At 42.1% G+C, this 23,644-nt stretch overlaps 1 protein-coding gene across 1 annotated transcript in view; it reads left to right on the top strand.

Annotated features, from left to right (window-relative positions):
* Window positions 1–1,585: 1,585 nt before the first annotated feature.
* LOC123989530 (A disintegrin and metalloproteinase with thrombospondin motifs 19-like) overlaps window positions 1,586–23,644 on the top strand; it is a 136,853-nt gene continuing 114,794 nt past the window's right edge. Inside the window, 7 exon segments of the mRNA XM_046290604.1 lie at window positions 1,586–1,935; window positions 2,221–2,720; window positions 10,262–10,442; window positions 17,956–18,128; window positions 18,830–18,913; window positions 19,451–19,605; window positions 22,810–22,853. Of these exon segments, the coding sequence (XP_046146560.1) occupies window positions 1,869–1,935; window positions 2,221–2,720; window positions 10,262–10,442; window positions 17,956–18,128; window positions 18,830–18,913; window positions 19,451–19,605; window positions 22,810–22,853 (1,204 nt within the window). The 5' untranslated portion in view covers window positions 1,586–1,868.

Genomic DNA, 23,644 nt, shown 5'->3' with positions numbered 1-23,644 from the left:
CCACATTAGCAGCTAATTACCATTTCATTTTTGGAGGGTAAATACAGGCTAATATATTGATAAACATCACCTTGTCCTAGATATATTTACATGGTTATGTGCTAGCTCTGGTCCAGGGTGTTAGTGAGTGCTAGCTCTGGTCCAGGGTGTTAGTGAGTGCTAGCTCTGGTCCAGGGTGTTAGTGAGTGCTAGCTCTGGTCCAGGGTGTTAGTGCATGCTAGCTCTGTCCATGGTGTTAGTGCGTGCTAGCTCTGTCCAGGGTGTTAGTGCATGCTAGCTCTGTCCAGGGTGTTAGTGCGTGCTAGCTCTATCCAGGGTGTTAGTGCGTGCTAGCTCTGTCCAGGGTGTTAGTGCGTGCTAGCTCTATCCAGGGTGTTAGTGCATGCTAGCTCTGTCCAGGGTGTTAGTGCTGCTAGCTCTGTCCAGGGTGTTAGTGCATGCTAGCTCTATCCAGGGTGTTAGTGCATGCTAGCTCTGTCCAGGGTGTTAGTGAATGCTAGCTCTGTCCAGGGTGTTAGTGCATGCTAGCTCTATCCAGGGTGTTAGTGCATGCTAGCTCTGTCCAGGGTGTTAGTGCATTCTAGCTCTGTCCAGGGTGTTAGTGCATGCTAGCTCTATTCAGGGTGTTAGTGCATGCTAGCTCTGTCCAGGGTGTTAGTGAATGCTAGCTCTGTCCAGGGTGTTAGTGCATGCTAGCTCTGTCCAGGGTGTTAGTGCATGCTAGCTCTGCCCAGGGTGTTAGTGCATTCTAGCTCTGTCCAGGGTGTTAGTGCATGCTAGCTCTGTCCAGGGTGTTAGTGCATGCTAGCTCTGCCCAGGGTGTTAGTGCGTACCCTACCGTGTACGTAATCGATCATCTGGGATACTGTAGGATCACATAGAAAGGATATCAGTGGTCTTGCTGACGCTTTTGATAAGCCTATCTTTAGAGAATAATGGAGAAAAAACCCAAACTCTATGAAACCCCAGAGTCATTGCTGAAAATGGGTTCTCCTATACACAAACTTACACGTTGTGAAGGGTTAGGAGCATGGGATCAACTGATGATGATGAATAAATACAATAATCACTGCAACCCAGCAGGCTGCTGTTTTTACACAATTATACAGCTCTTTTTTATTACACCTATTCTATGAGGAAAACAACATAGGAAATCATTCATTGGAAAATATGTTTTGACTATGGTAAAAATCAAACACAGCAGACCTTGGCAATTACCCTTTATTGTAATGATCCAAAAGATATACAGGAGTCCAAGAAGGTCAATGGAAAGAACCAGCATTTGTTCAGTGAGAAGCTAAATGAAAACTCAAACAACTGAAAACGAAGTGACAACATTTTGACATGAGATGTTTTCATTCAATTTGAGCAAAAATAACTTCAATATATAGATAGCTACAGCAGACAGACAGTAGTTTATTATGCTCCAATTAAATCTGTAAAAAGAAGCCTGCATGTTGTATTTTCTTTTGCACACCTCCTCCCCAACAAATTAAGGAAGCAACTCAACACGTGTAGCTATATTCTTCTCTGGTCTTAGTGCAGTTGAGTAGGCTATTTAGAGCTTGCGGTATTGACTGCTCGAGTGTGCTCTCTACCGCTCAGTGCGCGCTGTCCATACATCAAAATACACTTCTATACAAATCTCTCTCTCTCTCTCTCCTATGCTGACTTTTTGATTTTTACAGTGCAGGATACGGAGTCATTCATTTGGAAACACGTTCATGTGAGAGAGGAGAGAGGCGCATTTACCGGGAGATGGGGGAAAAGTATCAGGCAGCGCATAGACAACACAGAATTTGACTAATGTGCGTGGAGAGCAACTTTGTTTAACGACACTGTAAAGGTTAATTGAACAATAACTGAATATGCATCTAAAGCGCATCTTCAGTCTCCTCCACCAGTTATGTTTTCTTGGAGCATTTGCCATTGCAGGTATATGTGAAACACATTTAAACACGTTTAAACGTTGATTTAGTTCATCAGGTACTCACAAGGCATGGTAACAATTCTCGATGTTTCTCAATGTTATAATTCGCTGAGTTAGCTAATATAGTGATGCGCAGGTGAGACATCACTCAGTCATTTTATTGGAGCAGACAGGCTCATCCATGGGCTACATTTTCTTTGCTCCAGTTGACCTTTCTGAAAAAGACTATAACGACTAATCCTATGGTATTTGCTGTCTTCTTTCTCTCGTTTCCTATTTTTACTCTCCAGATCCACACCCCTTCCAGGAATCCGAGTCCGAAATTATTTTCCCGGAGGTTTTTCCAGATACAGGTCCACCGGCTCCTGATAAACCAAATAGCCGAGAGACTGACGCCAGCGCCGGAGCTCCGGATAAACCAACTAGCCGAGAGACTGACGCCAGCGCCGGGAGCAGCTCTCGGGAGATTCGTTCCATTTCAAACTGGGAAGAGTACGAATCTCCAGAGCTATACCATTGGGAACCTCAAGGACCGCAAACGGCTGCTTCCACAGGGCTGAGACTCAGAATTCCTGCTTTTGGCAGGGACCTGCACCTCATCCTGAAGAGAGACACTCGATTTCTGTCCCAGAAATTCATGGTGGAGAGCAGACAGAAAGCACAAAAGGCATCTCGGAGCAGTATGCCAGTTTCGTCCGCTGCCAACACAGAAGAGAGAGGATGCTATTACAGCGGAACTGTTCTTAATTACGCAGGATCCATTGCCTCATTCAGCACCTGCGCAGGACTGGTAAATATATAATATTCAAGTCAATAGCATGATTGGCATATTAGTTATGTTTATTGATAGGCCTACGTGCTATTTGTTGTGTATTTAAAAAAAACACAAGCTATACTCTTGCATGAGAATGGAATAGCCTGCAACACCTGACATTTCCAACACCATACTTCTGAGTTTGCATACTATTAATAAACAACAACAATAGGGTACATTTCATTTTTGCAATCCAAATACACTGTTTTAGTAGGCTACTATCTAGACATCCGTTCAAGGCATTCTGGGACGATTCATACATTCAGAGTTGGAGGTATGTGTAGGACAAGGACCATTGAACTCAAACAAACAATCTACCCATTGTGACTTGATAGGGATGTTGAAGGTTCTCTACCCATTGTGACAGTTTAATAGGGATGTTGAAGGTTCTCTATCCAGTGTGACAGTTTAATAGGGATGTTGAAGGTTCTCTACCCAGTGTGACAGTTTAATAGGGATGTTGAAGGTTCTCTACCCAGTGTGACAGTTTAATAGGGATGTTGAAGGTTCTCTACCCAGTGTGACAGTTTAATAGGGATGTTGAAGGTTCTCTACCCAGTGTGACAGTTTAATAGGGATGTTGAAGGTTCTCTACCCAGTGTGACAGTTTAATAGGGATGTTGAAGGTTCTCTACCCAGTGTGACAGTTTAATAGGGATGTTGAAGGTTCTCTACCCATTGTGACAGTTTAATAGGGATGTTGAAGGTTCTCTACCCAGTGTGACAGTTTAATAGGGATGTTGAAGGTGCTCTACCCAGTGTGACAGTTTAATAGGGATGTTGAAGGTTCTCTACCCAGTGTGACAGTTTAATAGGGATGTTGAAGGTTCTCTACCCATTGTGACAGTTTAATAGGGATGTTGAAGGTTCTCTACCCAGGGTGCCAGTTTAATAGGGATGTTGAAGGTTCTCTACCCATTGTGACAGTTTAATAGGGATGTTGAAGGTTCTCTACCAGTGTGACAGTTTAATAGGGATGTTGAAGGTGCTCTACCCATTGTGACAGTTTAATAGGGATGTTGAAGGTTCTCTACCCATTGTGACAGTTTGATATGAATGTTGAAGGTTCTCTACCCATTGTGACGGTTTAATAGGGATGTTGAAGGTTCTCTACCCAGTGTGACAGTTTAATAGGGATGTTGAAGGTTCTCTACCCAGTGTGCCAGTTTAATAGGGATGTTGAAGGTTCTCTACCCATTGTGACAGTTTAATAGGGATGTTGAAGGTACTCTACCCAGTGTGCCAGTTTAATAGGGATGTTGAAGGTTCTCTACCCACTGTGACAGTTCAATGGGAATGTTGAAGGTTCCCTACCCAGTGTGACAGTTTAATAGGGATGTTGAAGGTTCCCTACCCATTGTGACAGTTTGATATGAATGTTGAAGGTTCCCTACCCATTGTGACAGTTTAATAAGGATGTTGAAGGTTTCCTACCCATTGTGACAGTTAAATAGGGATGTTGAAGGTTCTCTACCCAGTGTGCCAGTTTAATAGGGATGTTGAAGGTTCTCTACCCAGTGTGACAGTTTAATAGGGATGTTGAAGGTTCTCTACCCACTGTGACAGTTCAATGGGAATGTTGAAGGTTCCCTACCCAGTGTGACAGTTTAATAGGGATGTTGAAGGTTCCCTACCCATTGTGACAGTTTGATATGAATGTTGAAGGTTCCCTACCCATTGTGACAGTTTAATAGGGATGTTGAAGGTTTCCTACCCATTGTGACAGTTTGATATGAATGTTGAAGTATGTCTAAAGTGGGAAGGTACTGTAGCTCCTCTGTGTCTCTGTCAGTGAGTGTGTGTGTGTGTGTGTGTGTGTAGTGTATTTGTGTTTATATGTGTGTAACTCCATGCATACCACCTTAGCCTTAGGTGTATCTTTTGAACGTGTGGGAGGTAAACTCTCCAAGGTCCACTGCCTTTTTGGCCCACCCTGCTTTGTGCCGTCTCAGGGCAGACAACGTGAACTTCTCCGTGAGCCACAGCACAGAATCATTAGCAGCCCCCTGAGGTTTTAAGGGTGAGCTCCTGTGGTTAGAGAGGCTTGGACTCAGTCTCAACAGTTTGGATCACAGTCCCGGGCTCTGTCTTGTTAACCCGAAACTTCGCCTCACACACATTGAAACATGCAATGAGCTTGGCAAAGGCACGGTATTGCTTTTCCCTTCATTGTTTTCTTCCTTGTTTGTCCATGCGACAACAAGTTCTCAATTAATGAAATATTGCAGTTCATGTGAATTAACTTTTACGATGGCGACGAAACCAGTTGTGTGGTTTTGCAATATTGGTTTTGTTATCGTCTAAATATACCAGTATCTGTGTCTAGTCATTTTGTAGAACCAGTGTACAGTATATGCCAGTCTACACCATTGGATCAGTCCACACAACAATGTATCACTGAGAAATATACCACAGCCAGACCTCTGACCTAAGATAAACCGAGTACTGTTTGAAGTGATGGTCTAAGGGTCTGATGCTCACACCACAGTAGAGGCAGCATTAGGAATCTACAACATTGTTGACCTCAGCAGACTCACCAAAGGTGACAGAATTTTGAGGCTAATTTTAGAATGTGACAAACATTACATAAGTTGACATTTAATCAACCTCTCTGTCTCTCTCTCTCTCTCTCTCTCTCTCTCTCTCTCTCTCTCTCTCTCTCTCTCTCTCTCTCTCTCTCTCTCTCTCTCTCTCTCTCTCTCTCTCTCTCTCTCTCTCTCTCTCTCTCTCTCTCTCTCTCTCTGTCTCTCTGTCTCTCTCTCTCTCTCTCTCTCTCTCTCTCTCTCTCTCTCTGTCTCTCTCTCTCTGTCTCTCTCTCTCTCTCTCTCTCTCTCTCTCTCTCTCTCTCTCTCTCTCTCTCTCTCTCTCTCTCTCTCTCTCTCTCTCTCTGTCTCTCTCTCTCTCTCTCTCTCTCTCTCTCTCTCTCTCTCTCTCTCTCTCTCTCTCTCTCTCTGTCTCTCTCTCTCTCTCTCTCTCTCTCTCTCTCTCTCTCTCTCTCTCTCTCTCTCTCTCTCTCTCTCTCTCTCTCTCTCTCTGTCTCTCTCTGTCTCTCTCTCTCTCTCTCTCTCTCTCTCTCTCTCTCTCTCTCTCTCTCTCTCTCTCTCTCTCTCTCTCTCTCTCTCTCTCTCTCTCTCTCTCTCTCTCTCTCTCTCTCTCTCTCTCTCTCTCTCTCTGTCTCTCTCTGTCTCTCTCTCTCTCTCTCTCTCTCTCTCTCTCTCTCTCTCTCTCTCTCTCTCTCTCTCTCTCTCTCTCTCTCTCTCTCTCTCTCTCTCTCTCTCTCTCTCTCTCTCTCTCTCTCTCTCTCTCTCTCTCTCTCTCTCTCTCTGCACTGTTTCATAGTGTCTACAACTTCTATGCATTCTGGTGTATGGATGTGTATTGTTGTTCTGCATATTTGGAAAATGGGTCTCTTCTTAAAATACTGAATCATTCAGAAAGTTGACCAAAACTGCTGAAATGTAACGAGCAAGAGGATTTGACATGTTGTGTCCTGTATGTCTATTCGGCAATCATGTTCCAATAATGTTTGATTGACAATAGCAGAGTTGGCCATGGCTCAAATTGCACAAAAGGATGGAGTTGGCGGGGTGATTGACAGGCCGTAAACGGATCGACCTCGACCCTAAGCCCTTGTAATTGGTATAATTACATAGCCATAACACTGCAACAGTAGCCATGTCAGAACTGCGAGGAGGGATAACTGCCTTATTATTATTCGACCATGCTGGTCATTTATGAACATTTGAACATCTTGGCCATGTTCTGTTATAATCTCTACCCGGCACAGCCAGAAGAGGACTGGCCACCCCACATAGCCTGGTTCCTCTCTAGGTTTCTTCCTAGGTTTTGGCCTTTCTGGGGAGTTTTTCCTAGCCACCATGCTTTTACACCTGCATTGCTTGCTGTTTTGGGGTTTTAGGCTGGGTTTCTGTACAGCACTTTGAGATATCAGCTGATGTACGAAGGGCTATATAAATACATTTGATTTGATTTGATAACTGGAGTGAGAAGGAGAAATTGGTTGATAAAAGAATGACCCAAAGACTTAACGCTAGTGCTGAAGTAAAACTCAGTCATGTTGTTGTTCTGCTATGTTCTTGCTGAACTCCACACTGATGCCTTGGTGATGTGAAAATTCCTTCTGAAAATGAAAGGTGGTCAACATAAGGTCAGTGAACCATCCTCAGACCTGTTGTTGAGGGGTCAGTGTAGTCTCACAGACCTGTTGTTGAGGGGTCAGTGTAGTCTCACAGACGCAGACGCGTTGCCTCCCACAATGTACCAAAGTTCCAGCATACATGTCTGTACAAGTACCTGTTGAAGTACCTGTATCTTCGTCAGTTGGAATAGAGAAGAAGAGGTGGAACTACGTTAGAGACCGATCCCTTCATGTCCTGCCGTAAACATTCTCGGTAGCTAGCTAGATGAAGCTCGCAGAGGATATTTTCAATGAGTGTTTTGCTAGTTAGTGGTTTGCATGCGCCATGACATTAGAGTTACAAGCTTAAAACCACTGACTGGCATGATTCCCAGATCTAGTGCTGTTGCCCTAGGTCTGGGATCTCTGAGACTAGGGTCAGTAAGGCTTGAAGTGGTCATGCCTTGCCCTCGGTCTATCTCTGCCCACATTTTCTCCTCATCAGCCCACTTTCTATTAATCAGGCAACACCAGTGGCTTGTTTAGTCTGCGCAAATCATCAAACCTAAATGAACCCAAACCAAATATGCCTTCACCATCGGCCTATCCTCTCCCTTCACTCCCCTCCAGCAACACTCCCCTCCTGACCCTCCTCCTTCTTTCCAAACATCAGGTAATCCCTCCGGGGGTTTGTTGGAGAGTTCCTCGTCATTTCTTCACCACGTTTGGAGAATAGCACCGAGGGGAATGGGTGCATATGGACAATTTGAGGTTATGGAGCTTGCAATGAGAGCTGGGGAGCTGTGGGTGTTGGGGAGGTAGTGGGGAACTCTAGGTATTGGGGAGTTCTAGGTAGTGGGGAGCTCTAGGTAGTGGGGAGCTCTAGGTAGTGGGGAGGTAGTGGGGAACTCTAGGTAGTGGGGAGCTCTAGGTAGTGGGGAGGTAGTGGGGAGCTCTAGGTAGTGGGGAGCTCTAGGTAGTGGGGAGTTCTAGGTAGTGGGGAGGTAGTGGGGAGCTCTAGGTAGTGGGAAGGTAGTGGGGAACTCTAGGTAGTGGGGAACTCTAGGTAGTGGGGAACTCTAGGTAGTGGGGAGCTCTAGGTAGTAGGGAGCTCTAGGTAGTGGGAAGGTAGTGGGGAACTCTAGGTAGTGGGGGACTCTAGGTAGTGGGGAACTCTAGGTAGTGGGGAGCTCTAGGTAGTGGGAAGGTAGTGGGGAGCTCTAGGTAGTGGGGAGCTCGAGGTAGTGTGGAGCTCTAGGTAGTGGGTAGCTCTAGGTAGTGGGTAGCTCTAGGTAGTGTGGAGCTCTAGGTAGTGTGGAGCTCTAGGTATTGGGGAGCTCTAGGTAGTGTGGAGCTCTAGGTAGTGGGGAGCTCTAGGTAGTGGGGGGCTCTAGGTAATGTGGAGCTCTAGGTAGTGGGGTGCTCTAGGTAGTTGGGAACTCTATTTAGTGGGAAGTTAGTTGGGAGTTCTAGGTAGTGGGAAGGTAGTTGGGAGTTCTAGGTAGTGGGGAGCTCTAGGTAGTGGGGAGCTCTAGGTAGTGGGGAGCAGCTCTAGGTAGTGGGAAGGTAGTGGAGAGCTCTAGGTAGTGGGGAGCTCTATGTAGTGGGGAGTTCTAGGTAGTGGAGAACTCTAAGTAGTGGGGAGCTCTAGGTTGTCGGGAGGTAGTGGAGAACTCTAGGTAGTGGGGAGCTCTAGGTTGTCGGAAGGTAGTGGAGAACTCTAGGTTGTGGGGAGCACTAGTTAGTTGTGAGCTCTAGGTAGTGGGGGAGCTCTAGGTGGTGGGGAGCTCTATGTAGTGGGAAATTCTACGTAGGAAATTCTACAGTCAGTTTTGAGAATGACACAAATATTAATTTTCACAAAGTTTGCTGCTCCAGTGTCTATAGATATTTTTGTCAGATGTTACTATGGAATACTGAAGTATAATTACAAGCATTTCATAAGTGTCAAATTCTTTTATTGACAATTACATGAAGTTGATGCAAAGAGTCCATATTTGCAGTGTTGCCCCTTCTTTTCAAGACCTACAATCATCCGTGGCATGTAGACGTCTCTGCCGCATGGCATGCCTCCAAGCCTTCAGGGCTGGGGTTCCATGGTTCTGGGGTTCCATGGTTCTGGGGTTCCATGGTTCTGGGGTTCCATGGTTCTGGGGTTCTGGGGTTCCATGGTTCTGGGGTTCCATGGTTCTGGGGTTCCATGGTTCTGGGGTTCTGGGGTTCCATGGTTCTGGGGTTCCATGGTTCTGTGTGTTGTGTGTTTAGCCGGGAGGTTCAGAGAAATGCCACAACCACTTCAAGCTCTGCACGGAAGTGGGAAACCTGACTAGCGTTCACACCTACCAATGAGAATGCTGCTCCTTATTGCTCAGAGAGAGACACTGTGAACGTACTGAGAAGGACAAACACAGTGCAGTGTGTATCGTTTGACATGAACTGACGTCAGGCTTGCTTATGAAATTTCAGTGTATATCAGGCTGATGACATGGTCAGTACAGCGACAACACAGCAGGCTCAAGTGATGAGTGACTGAAATGTTTAGGTCTTTTCATTCAAATGTCATCTGCATTTATAATATATAATAATATATGCCATTTAGCAGACACTTTTATCCAAAGCGACTTACAGTCATGTGTGCATACATTCTACGTATGGGTGGTCCCGGGGATCGAACCCACTACCCTGGCGTTACAAGCGCCATGCTCTACCAACTTTTGCCATTTGTTGCTGTACGTTCATCTCTCATTCATAATTAAGCCATAATTAAGCTCATAATTAAGCCAGGAATTGTTAGCTAGATTACTTGTTGGTTATCACTGCATTGTCGGAACTAGAAGCACAAGCATTTCGCTACACTCGCATTAACATCTGCTAACCATGTGTATGTGACAAATCAAATTTGATTTGATTTGATTTTTAACCATGTGTATGTGACAAATCAAATTTGATTTTGATTTGATTCAGGTGTTCTCTTAGATGTAATTAGGGAGAGAGGGAGAAAGAGGCTTTACCATCATGAATACCTCATGGCTCTACTGTACATTTTGAAGACATTTTTCCCCCAGACACAAATCAGCACCTATTGTGCGTCCCGTGTGTCTCAGTTGATAGAGGATGGGTGGTTGTAACTCCATACTCCCCCAAGGTGGGCCAGTATGAACTCACTACTGTACGTTGCTCTGGATAGGTGTCTGCTAAAATGTAAATGTATTTTTGATGCCTAGATTGATATGCTGCTGTGCTCTCTTACAATATCTCCCCTCCTTTGTCAGTGGGGGAAGTTTAAGATGGATGCGCTGTCATCAGATGGTCAGGAAAAAAATGCGGTTTGAGTGCAAGCCATGATCTCTGTTCTGTCTCGTCCATTTTTTTTTTGCAGATGGGCTTCATTCAACTCAATGGAGACTTCCTCTACATCGAGCCTGTCAATAAAACGCTGGCCGTCACGGGACAGGCCCACCGCGTGTACAGGAGGAAGCGCTCCACCACCGAGGAGAGACAGACAGACAAGCAGACGACAGACAAACAGACAAGCAGCAACTATTGTGGAGTCATTCCAGGTGGGTTACCTCCATCTTGTGCTGCAGACACATTATTGATGAAGATGTTCCCCTTTCGGAACGCTGAAGTTATTAAAGGGATAGTGCACTTTTTAAGATTTAGGTTAACCTCCATATCCAAAATAAGCAAAGAAAAGTTTACGTTTTGGATTAAAATTGGTTTAGGGATTATTGGTCTGCACTGCCTGTTATGAAGATCCTACATGGATCCTATTCAATTACTTTAGGGGCTATGCAGTGTTGGGGAAGATACTCTAAAAAGGCAGTCTACCACTCTACCAATTACTTCACACTGGAAGAAGTTACGTTACATTAAAGCTACCCTTAAGAAATATATAGTTTACTTAACTAAAGTTACTTTGAAAAATATGTTGACCACATCCAATCTAAATCTGAAATATTGTAGACTACAAATTGCAAGAAGAGATCACTCTGGAGTCAGATGTTAACAGAATGTGTAACTTAGCCTAGTAAATACAACAACTATGTTTCAAGTGAGAATAAGGCAGCTCTGCTGCCAAAACAGAAAGGAAATTATTGCCTAAATCACCCATATTTTATTATTTTTTTGCAAAGACAATTGTGTGAACCTGTCAGTAGTTAGCTACACCACTACATGGCTACTGTAAACATTACCTAGATTTGAATTAAGTACAACTACCACCAAGATACTGCAAAATGTAGTTAAAATACTAGTTGAACTACATAAAGTGCCCTACTCCAACATTGTGGCTATGTCATCAATAAATCCTCAAAGTTCCAGAATGGTGTGATAATGGCAGCCATTTTGGCCAGGGAAATTTCCAAACCAGTCTAATTGACCCTTTGCTAAGGCCTGCCCCTCTTGGAAACTTTTGCAAACTGTTGCAAAATTGCCCATTCAAACTGTGTTTCTAATACACAATGAAATTAAACACAGACAACTCCTTGCTAATCAGAAAACTCTTGGACATGTTGTGATGGACTGTCATTACAATTGCATCACAGGAACCTGGTAAAATGTTTTATGTAGTGTAGCTAGCAACTGTGAATTGCTCAGAATCCACTAAACATTCAGTCAAAGCTATAAGTACTTTTGGAACTAACCAGTGCGTTCAAACTTGTTTACGGATGTCGACTGCAGATGGGATTTGTATTCAAAGCATTGCTCACTTAGCTAGCTTACAAAAATTTTTTGGAAAACAAATTATATTGAGTGGCTAGCTAGCGTTAGCAACGTTTGGTGGTCAATGAGACTGAGAGAGCTAGCTAACCAGCTGAGCTAGCAAACAATGTAACAAAAATATAATTTTGGATTAAAAAAATACTCCATCAACAGGCTCTGCATTTCAGGAATCACAATAGCAAGTATTCCTGGTGCACTATAAAATGATTTAGCCATTTTTAGCACAGTTTTTGCCATAGCCCTCACTGGCTTTCATGCGTTTTTAACTTGAGTTTGTCCGAAGTGTCGGCCTCAACGACAGTTGCTATTCATTGGTGCACTGCGATTGGTTGCCTACAAGATGACAAGATGGTGCTGACAGAAATGGTTCCCCTGTTGCTCGCTCCTAGCCAACTTTGCAGTATATATATATATACATATATATATTTGGGGTTATTTCTATTATTATTTTCTCAGAATGTTTCTTGCTGAAAATAACTTTTGGATATTAGATTGGCGTTCACTCACCAGCATTTCGACCAGAAATGACTCTTTCTACAATTGGATCCTTTGTTTGTACGTCCCAAGGCAATTCCACTGATCCCAGGGGTTGCTACAAGACGCCGTCGACAGAGAAGAGGAATTCGGAGTGTGCTTTTCATCCCACTTAGGAAGCGTGCATAGCATCCACCGTTTAGAAATATATTACTTGCTAATGTGCAGTGCCTGGACATTAAAGTAGGTGAGCTCAGGGCGAGGATCTCCTTCCAGAGAAACATCAGGGACTGTAACATACTTTGTTTCATGGAATCATGGCTCTCTCTGGATATACTGTCCCCGTCCATACAGCCAACGGGGTTCTCCATACATCGCCCGGACAGGAAAAAATAACTCTCCGGTAAAAATAACACATTCAGTCTCTCCCTGTTGTCCCCACTTGCTACAAGATGTCCACCATTGTTCCTGTACCCAAGAAAACGAAGGTAACTGACCTAAATACTATCGCTACGTAGCATTCACTTCTGTCATCATGAAGTACTTTTAGAGGCTAGTTAAGGATCATATCACGTCCACCTTACCTGACACCCTAGACCCACTACAATTTGCATACTGCCCTAAGATCCATGGATGATGCAATCACAATCGCCATCGCACTGCACACTTCCCTATCCCATCTGGACAAGAGGAATACCTATGTAAGAATGCTGGTCATTGACTACAGCTCAAGCTCATCACTAAGCTCTGGGCCCTGGGTCTGAACCCCACCCTGTGCAACTGGGCCCTGGACTTCCTGATGAGCCGACCCCAGGTGGTGAAGGTAGGAAACAACACCTCCGCTATGCTGATCTTCAACACGGGGGACCCACCAGGGTGGTGCTCTGCCCCCTGCTGTACACCCTGTTTACTCATGACTGTGTGCCCATGCACGTCTCCAATTTAATCATCAAGTTTGCAGACGAAACAACAGTGGTAGGACCGATTACCAACAAAATAAACGAGCTGATCATGGACTTCAGGAGACAGCAGAGAGAGCATGCCCCCCATCCACATCGACGGGGCCATAGTGGAGGGGGTGAAAAGCTCATCGGAGTACAGATCACTGACAAGCTGAAATGGTCCATCCAAACAGACAGACTGTGTTGAAGAAAAGACCCTCACAAACTTCTACAGAGGCACCATTAAGAGCTTCCTGCCAGGTTGCCTGGTACGGTGATGCATTTCCTCCTTTCAGTTATGCAGGGAAATAAAAGTAACACATGAGATAAGGCAGAAATTGTGTAATAGAAATATTGTCAAACCAACATTTGTCATATAATTATAAATACAGTTTAGACAGGATTTCTACAAATGTTCTGTATAAATATCCTCTAAAATACAATACGATTCAATATCAGTACTTCCTGCATTTACAATAAAGTCCTATCATCAACAGACTTAAGCCAGTGTATGGCTGTGTATTGACTACATTGTTTGTGTGGAATGTTGGCATATTGGAAGTTCATTTGAAAAATGTGATGGAATCCTTCCACTAAAACTCGTTGGCTAGCTAGCTAATAAATATACTGTGCAGATACTCTTCAAATTCATTGTTTTGCATACTGTAATATCTTATCACAGCACTGGCTGACCATGGTTGACCAACTTCTTTACCAAAATGGCTGATCTTTTATACTGTCATAACATAGTTCATGTCCATTCTAGTATTCCTAATTCTATGAACGATCTACAAGTACATAAATGTATTTTGAAGTTGTATTTTTCTGTGTATTTAAGTAATGATACTACTATTAATAATGGACCTGTAGAACATGTTTGTCTGGTATAATGGGCCTTATAGAACATGTTTGTCTGGTATAATGGGCCTTATAGAACATGTTTGTCTGGTATAATGGGCCTTGTAGAACATGTTTGTCTGGTATAATGGACCTGTAGAACATGTTTGTCTGGTATAATGGGCCTGTAGAACATGTTTGTCTGGTATAATGGGCCTTATAGAACATGTTTGTCTGGTATAATGGGCCTGTAGAACATGTTTGTCTGGTATAATGGGCCTTATAGAACATGTTTGTCTGGTATAATGGGCCTTATAGAACATGTTTGTCTGGTATACTGGGCCTGTAGAACATGTTTGTCTGGTATAATGGGCCTTATAGAACATGTTTGTCTGGTATAATGGACCTGTAGAACATGTTTGTCTGGTATAATGGACCTGTAGAACATGTTTGTCTGGTATAATGGGCCTTATAGAACATGTTTGTCTGGTATAATGGACCTGTAGAACATGTTTGTCTGGTATAATGGACCTGTAGAACATGTTTGTCTGGTATAATGGGCCTTATAGAACATGTTTGTCTGGTATAATGGGCCTGTAGAACATGTTTGTCTGGTATAATGGGCCTTATAGAACATGTTTGTCTGGTATAATGGGCCTTATAGAACATGTTTGTCTGGTATAATGGGCCTTATAGAACATGTTTGTCTGGTATAATGGGCCTTATAGAACATGTTTGTCTGGTATAATGGGCCTTATAGAACATGTTTGTCTGGTATAATGGGCCTTATAGAAAACGTTTGTCTGGTATAATGGGCCTTGTAGAAAACGTTTGTCTGGTATAACTGATCAGTAAATTAATATACTGTAGGTAGAGATAGTTCATGTCTCTATCTATATTCATTTACTGACCAGCCATACCTTACCTTTAAGCATGATGCAACAGTGTCAACAAACCATGTTCTTCACAAATGCCCAGTGACACATTCTCAACCTGTAGGTTGTTATCCACTTCATATTTTCTACCTTCGTGATTTGTAAATTATCCTGTAATCCTAAGGCATTTCCACCTATGCTGTTCATCAACCCTACATTAAATTTGTACATCTCAATGTCAGAAAGTAATAGCTTCCACACTGGCGTTCGGCCTCTTGCATGCTATAAGGCTCCATTGGTAAAGCTCATGCCTCAGCTTATTGAGAGATCCATGTCTGATTTATGTACAGCGGGCAAGAGAACTCAATGGTGTGTAGACGAAGACGTTTTCTCTGCTCGCCAGATTGGACTTCTGAGATCTTTTCAAACTCCAGAAAAGATGTGAACATATAAAAGCACTAACTGTCACACGTGGACCTGCAGTATCTGTCAGGTTCAACGATAGTGGCCCTGGTCGTAAGACGTTCACTGTTCTACCGTTCCTAGTTCTCACCTTGAATAAGCGCAGGGTCACGTCAGGGTCTCCACATCAGTGTCAAACCTTGAGCTCTCGCAAAGCGGACTAGAAACCAAGAAGGGTTTTCATTACGAGGTCTTTACCTATCTGCTTTTGATCAAGGAAATCCACTCCAGATGAGGTCAATGTGTGTGGACTTTCTGTCTACTACCCATTTTCAAAATAAGTGCGTGCTGACCAATAAAGTCACCCTATAACTAACCACTATTTCATATGTATGGGCGTACGTTTCGGTTACAGATACTAGACAGTTACATGGAGTTACATGGAACTACAGTGTCAATACACTTGTAGCTGATTTTAAACAGAATCTGACCAAAAATTCCACCCATTGTTCTGTGTTCCTTTGTTATACTGACTAGTTACACTATGATTATACTAGTTACCATGTTATACTGACTAGTTACACTATGATTATACTAGTTACCATGTTATACTGACTAGTTACACTATGATTATACTAGTTACCATGTTACTGACTAGTTACACTCTGGTTATACTAGTTACCATGTTACTGACTAGTTACACTCTGGTTATACTAGTTACCATGTTACTGACTAGTTACACTCTGGTTATACTAGTTACCATGTTATGCTGACTAGTTACACTATGATTATACTAGTTACCATGTTACTGACTAGTTACACTCTGGTTATACTAGTTACCATGTTATACTGACTAGTTACACTATGATTATACTAGTTACCATGTTATACTGACTAGTTACACTATGATTATACTAGTTACCATGTTACTGACTAGTTACACTATGATTATACTAGTTACCATGTTATACTGACTAGTTACACTATGATTATACTAGTTACCATGTTACTGACTAGTTACACTCTGGTTATACTAGTTACCATGTTATGCTGACTAGTTACACTATGATTATACTAGTTACCATGTTACTGACTAGTTACATTCTGGTTATACTAGTTACCATGTTATACTGACTAGTTACACTATGATTATACTAGTTACCATGTTACTGACTAGTTACACTCTGGTTATACTAGTTACCATGTTATACTGACTAGTTACACTATGATTATACTAGTTACCATGTTACTGACTAGTTACACTCTGGTTATACTAGTTACCATGTTATGCTGACTAGTATAGTCTGGTTATACTAGTTACCATGTTATACTGACTAGTTACACTCTGGTTATACTAGTTACAATGTTATACTGACTAGTTACACTATGATTATACTAGTTACCATGTTACTGACTAGTTACACTCTGGTTATACTAGTTACCATGTTATACTGACTAGTTGTACTCTGGATATTATAGTTACCATGTTATACTGACTAGTTACACTCTGGCTATACTAGTTACCATGTTATACTGACTAGTTACACTCTGGTTATACTAGTTACCATGTTATACTGACTAGTTACACTCTGGTTCTACTAGTTACCATGTTATACTGACTAGTTACACTATGATTATACTAGTTACCATGTTACTGACTAGTTACACTCTGGTTATACTAGTTACCATGTCATGCTGACTAGTATAGTCTGGTTATACTAGTTACCGTGTTATGCTGACTAGTATAGTCTGGTTATACTAGTTACCATGTTATGCTGACTAGTATAGTCTGGTTATACGAGTTACCATGTTATACTGACTAGTTGTACTCTGGATATTATAGTTACCATGTTATACTGACTAGTTACACTCTGGTTATACTAGTTACCATGTTACACTGACTAGTTACACTCTGGTTATACTAGTTACCATGTTATACTGACTAGTTACACTCTGGTTATACTAGTTAACAATGTTATACTGACTACTTACACTCGGGTTATACTCTAGTAACTACATGGGCTAACACTATTTGAATAGGAATTACATAAGGATTATATAACACATTCATAAGGACTCCATAACACATTCATAAGGACTCCATAACACATTCATAAGGACTCCATAAGACATTACAAGGACTCCATAACACATTCATAAGGACTCCATAACACATTCATAAGGACTCCATAACACATTCATAAGGACTCCATAACACATTCATAAGGACTCCATAACACATTCATAAGGATTACATAACACATTCATAAGGACTCCATAACACATTCATAAGGACTCCATAACACATTCATAAGGACTCCATAACACATTCATAAGGACTCCATAACACATTCATAAGGACTCCATAACACATTCATAAGGATTACATAACACATTCATAAGGACTCCATAACACATTCATAAGGACTCCATAACACATTCATAAGGATTACATAACACATTCATAAGGACTCCATAACACATTCATAAGGACTCCATAACACATTCATAAGGACTCCATAACACATTCATAAAGACTCCATAACACATCCATAAGGACTCCATAACATATTCATAAGGACTCCATAACACATTCATAAGGACTCCATAACACATTCATAAGGACTCCATAACACATTCATAAGGACTCCATAACACATTCATAAGGACTCCATAACACATTAAAATGACTCCATAACACATTCATGAGGAGTACACAAGCATTTATGTAATGCCTACGTCAACAACCACGATTTGACTACAGGGCGTTATGGGAAGCGTCACGGTAAGCGTTGTCATTTTTCTCTGTTTATTTACAGAAAGACAGAAGAGTAAGAACAGGAAGCTGTCTGAGGGAGGCAGAGGGAAACGGTACTTGTATAAACTACTCCACGAGTACAACGTGGAGACTGTGGTGGTGGCCGACCCAGCTATGGTCAGCTACCACGGCTCAGAGGCAGCCAAACGATTCATCCTCACCATCATGAATATGGTATGTGTACAGACTTACATAGAACCTACTATGAATATATTGTACTATACCTATAGAATCATTGAATAAGATATCTATGGGTATGTGTCTCTGTTCTCTGGTCCTGTCCAGAAACAACCTACCCCTTAAACCATGGGTGTCAAACATACAGCCCGCGGGTGGTTTGAGTAAAATAACTAAAAACCAAATGGAAACTGTGTATAAATGATCATAGACCTACATTCATACAGTGTCTTGACTTTGTGCAGCTAATAATCACCCGGGGCGGCAGTGTAGCCTAGTGGTTAGAGCATTGGACTAGTAAACGAAAGGTTGCAAGTTCAAATCCCCGAGTTGACAAGGTACAAAATCTGTCGTTCTGCCCTTGAACAGGCAGTTAATTGAATAACCCACTGTTCCTACGCCGTCATTGAAAATAAGAATTTGTTCTTAACTGAAGGTAAAATAATAAAAAATGAAAGCTAGACAGTCAGGGAGCATAGACAATTCCCCCAAAAATGATGGATAGAGGACACATTAGTTGGAGACCCAATGTGGCCCCCGGGACACCCCTGCCCTAACCCTACCTCTATCCCCCTGTACTTTCCTGGTCCTGTCCAGAAACCACCTCTAAAACCACTACCCTAGGCACTTGAATACAGCGACATCATTTTGTTGCTGTGTTATTACAAGGGTTTTAAATAATATCCATTCCTTTTCAGGTTTTCAACTTGTTTCAGCACAAGAGCCTGGGAATACAGATTAATATCAGATTGACTAAACTTGTGCTGCTTCACGAAACACCAGTAAGAAACATCATGCTTACACTACTTAAATTGTACAGTATGAGACATAACCTACAAGTAGAGTAACACAGAATAACTTAACTTCTATATTCTACAACAAGGTTGATTTTATTTCCAATGTCATGTCATGAATACATCATAAGCAGTCAGGTCAAAACAATGAATACAATTTCTACCCATCTCATTCTGTCTGTCTGTCTGTCTGTCTGTCTGTCTGTCTGTCTGTCTGTCTGTCTGTCTGTCTGTCTGTCTGTCTGTCTGTCTGTCTGCCTGCCTGCCTGCCTGCCTGCCTGCCTGCCTGCTGTCTGCCTGCCTGCCTGCCTGCCTGCCTGCCTGCCTGCCTGTCTGTCTGTCTGTCTGTCTGTCTGCCTGCCTGCCTGCCTGCCTGTCTGTCTGTCTGTCTGTCTGTCTGTCTGTCTGTCTGTCTGTCTGTCTGTCTGTCTGTCTGTCTGTCTGTCTGTCTGTCTGCCTGTCTGTCTGTCTGTCTGTCTGTCTGTCTGTCTGTCTGCCTGTCTGTCTGTCTGTCTGTCTGTGCAGTCAGACATGTACATTGGTCACCATGGTGAGAAGATGCTGGAGAGTTTCTGTCGTTGGCAGCAGGAGGAGTATGGGAAGAAGAGTGTGATGTCAGACTTCAGCACTCGGTGGAGGGAGGACCTACCCTCTGTGGACACGGCCATTCTAATCACACGGTACTGTGTCCATTGCAAGCACTGTTCAAAGAAAATAAATAGATACCCACACACACACTCCTATATACTTTATTTCTGTGCAATTTTTTCGCCCTGTGTAATCAATTTATTTTCTATTATGTAATCTTTTGAATCCTGTACCTGGAAAATCGCTGGATGTGCGTGCATTACTTTTAAACATGTACTGGTCATTTATCCCCAAAGTGTCCAGGCAGGTCTGATCTCCTGCAGGTGTGACATACATTTAGAACACACCCAACAGGCCAGCCATTGGTCACGTCACCTGCCCATCAACACCTTTACCCATTCCACTGTCCAATACCTAGGTAGTACTGCAAAATAATAAACAGACTCTGCATTCGAAAGGTCAGTTCCTACAAGCAGCTATTCATACAGTACCAGTCAAAAGTGTGGACACACCTACTCATTCAAGGGTTTTTCTTTATTTTTACTATTTTCTACATTGTAGAATAATAGTGAAGACATCAAAACTTTGAAATAGAACATATGGAATCATGTAGTAGCCAAAAAAAGATCTAAACAAATCAAAAATAATTTTATATTTGAGATTCTTCAAAGTAGCTTCCCTCGGCCTTGATGACAGCTTTGCACACTCTTGGCATTCTCTCAACCAGCTTCATGAGATAGTCACCTGGAATGCATTTCAATTAACAGGTGTGCCTTATTAAAAGTTAATTTGTGGAATTTCTTTCCTTCTTAATGCATTTGAGACAATCAGTTGTGTTGTGACAAGGTAGGGGTGGTATACAGAAGAAAGCCCTATTTGGTAAAAGACCAAATCCATATTATGGCAAGAACAGCTCAAATAAGCGACAAGAAATGGCAGTCCATCATTAATTTAAGACATGAAGGTCAGTAACTGAGGACAATGTCAAGAACTTTGAAAGTTTCTTCAAGTGCAGTCGCAAAAATATAAGGAGACATTGGAACACAGCGCATTCAAAATCTGGCTCACTTCCTGTATGAAACTTCATCTTGGTTTTTCCTGTAGCATTAGTTCTGTGGCACTCACAGACAATATATTTGCAGTTTTGGAAACGTCAGAGTGTTTTCTTTCCAAAGCTGTCAATTATATGCATCGTCGAGCATCTTTTCGTGACAAAATATTGTGTTTAAAACGGGAACCTTTTTCATCCAAAAATGAAATACTGCCCCCAGAGGTTCAAGAGGTTAACAGAGAGACCTCCATGTCATGATATATTAACAGAAAGACCTCCATGTCATGAGGTATTAACAGAGAGACCTCCATGTCATGATATATTAACAGAGAGACCTCCATGTCATGATATATTAACAGAAAGACCTCCATGTCATGAGGTATTAACAGAGAGACCTCCATGTCATGAGGTATTAACAGAAAGACCTCCATGTCATGAGGTATTAACAGAGAGACCTCCATGTCATGATATATTAACAGAGAGACCTCCATGTCATGAGGTATTCATTAACAGAGATTAACAGAGAGACCTACTAACAGCGAGACCTCCATGTCATGAGGTATTAACACAGAGACCCCTTTATTTAACTAGGCAAGTCAGAATAAGAACAAATTCTTATTTACAATGACGGCCTACCCCGGCCAAACCCTAACCCGGACGACACTGGGCCAATTGTGCACCGCCCTATGGGACGAGGTATGTCATGAGGTATTAACAGAGAGACCTTCATGTTTTGAGGTATTAACAGAGAGAGGATTCAGTCAACTTCATGGGAAAGTATTTCGGCACTCGATGCTGACTCAGAACATGCAGTCTTTTTGGTTTTCATTTCAATTAAGCTGTTAATGGGCAGTGATCACGTACGACCCGCTGTGTCCCAAATAGCCCTCTATTCCCTATATAGTGCACTACCTTTAACCAGTTCCTTGAGAATAGGATGCCATTTGGGACTAAGCTTTTGAATTATTTGGCCAGTCAAATTATCCGTCCAGTTTAGCTTTAAATCCCCTCCGAAAAGTGCTGGCTGGAGTCAGAATCTGATTCGGACCTGTTGATAGGTCTCAGCGCTCTGATGGGTGATTCTGAGCAAGCAGGTGTTTGATGTTGGCGCAGCGCGGAACGTTATCAGATAAAAGAGCTGGCCCCATTCCCCTCAGAGGGTTAGTGTGAATGGTTTGGGTCCCTTCAGAGGGTTAGTGTGGTGGGTTAGGGCCTCCTCAGAGAGATAGTGGGGAGTGTTTGGGTCCCCTCAGAGGGTTAGTGTGACACATTCCCACCTGTGTTTGTGCTAAATGCATTTGTCACTGTCGTACGGTAGACTCGCGTGTGCACACACTCACGTGTTCACACACAAATACACACACGCACACACACACTCTCTCTCACACACACACACACACACACACACACACACACACACACACACACACACACACACACACACACACACACACACACACACACACACACACACACACACACACACACACACACACACACACACACACACACACACACACACACACACACATACTGACTGAGCGTTTGGCGTGCAAGACACACACACCAAGGGTTTATCCTGAAAAGACTGAGAACATGAGTAACAACATCTGCCAAAGGGAAAAGTTATCATTATCATAATAATGATAACAGTGAATAGTTTTCCTGCGGTTCATTTAAAAAATCAAGACAAAGACTGAAGAGACCAGTCCTTCACGAGACCATTTCTCTTCACCTGAAAATACAGCCAAGTCAAATCTGAAGCCATAACGATACCTCATGTACTGAACTATAATAAACCCGTTCAATCCCTTTTCTATGTATATTAAATGGAAATATATGGTACCTGTAGTTCACCATAAACACACACAAGCACCGCACACATGCCCTCATCCTCGACCACACAGCTACACAGTCATGTGTGAGAGCTGGGGTTAGGTTCCTGAGGCGTTGCCTTTATAGAGGTCACAACCTTTGCCAGACCCACCCCCAAGTTCTCCCTTCTGAATTTGAGACGTAACTCCCGATTAACCCCCTATAGCAGCTTTGAGGATTTGAGGATCGATGACTGCTCCTATATCCCCTGCTAATCCACGGTACTTGGTCTACTCTGCCACCGGAGGGGATAAGCAGGCCTTGATGCCTCTCTACTGAGCCATACCAATCAAGTGGGCAAGGCGGATCAGAGCATCAAATTGGCTTTTCCCAGGTGAATGTTGACGTTTCTTTGTGTTTTATGTTGCAGGAAGGATTTCTGCGTGCATAAAGATGAACCCTGTGACACTGTAGGTGAGTGGGATTACAGCTCTCCCTGTGTTTGTCTGTGTCTGCAAGCATGTGTGTATCAGTGTGCCAAAGCAAAGTGTAACCTTGATGTTAAGGATAAAGTCCCGTTGCTGCTGTTGAAGGTAGTACATTGTTTATAGTTAGTGTTAATAGTTAATAATTTATAGTTAGTGTTCATAGTTAATAATTTATAGTTAGTGTTAATAGTTAATAATTTATAGTTAGTGTTAATAGGTATTGTTTATAGTTAGTGTTAATAGGTATTGTTTATAGTTAGCGTTAATAGGTATTGTTTATAGTTAGTAGTGTTAATAGTTAATAATTTATAGTTAGCGTTAATAGGTATTGTTTATAGTTAGTGTTAATAGGTATTGTTTATAGTTAGTAGTGTTAATAGGTATTGTTTATAGTTAGTAGTGTTAATAGGTATTGTTTATAGTTAGTAGTGTTAATAGTTAATAATTTATAGTTAGTGTTAATAGGTATTGTTTATAGTTAGTAGTGTTAATAGGTATTGTTTATAGTTAGCGTTAATAGGTATTGTTTATAGTTAGTAGTGTTAATAGTTAATAATTTATAGTTAGTGTTAATAGGTATTGTTTATAGTTAGTGTTAATAGTTAATAATTTATAGTTAGTGTTAATAGGTATTGTTTATAGTTAGTGTTAATAGGTATTGTTTATAGTTAGTGTTAATAGGTATTGTTTATAGTTAGTAGTGTTAATAGGTATTGTTTATAGTTAGCGTTAATAGGTATTGTTTATAGTTAGTGTTAATAGGTATTGTTTATAGTT

The sequence above is a fragment of the Oncorhynchus gorbuscha genome, linkage group LG11, assembly GCF_021184085.1.
Source record: "Oncorhynchus gorbuscha isolate QuinsamMale2020 ecotype Even-year linkage group LG11, OgorEven_v1.0, whole genome shotgun sequence".
Classification (NCBI taxonomy): Eukaryota; Metazoa; Chordata; class Actinopteri; order Salmoniformes; family Salmonidae; genus Oncorhynchus; species Oncorhynchus gorbuscha.
Note: the sequence above shows the minus strand (reverse complement) of the source record. Positions and strands in the feature narration are given on the sequence as shown.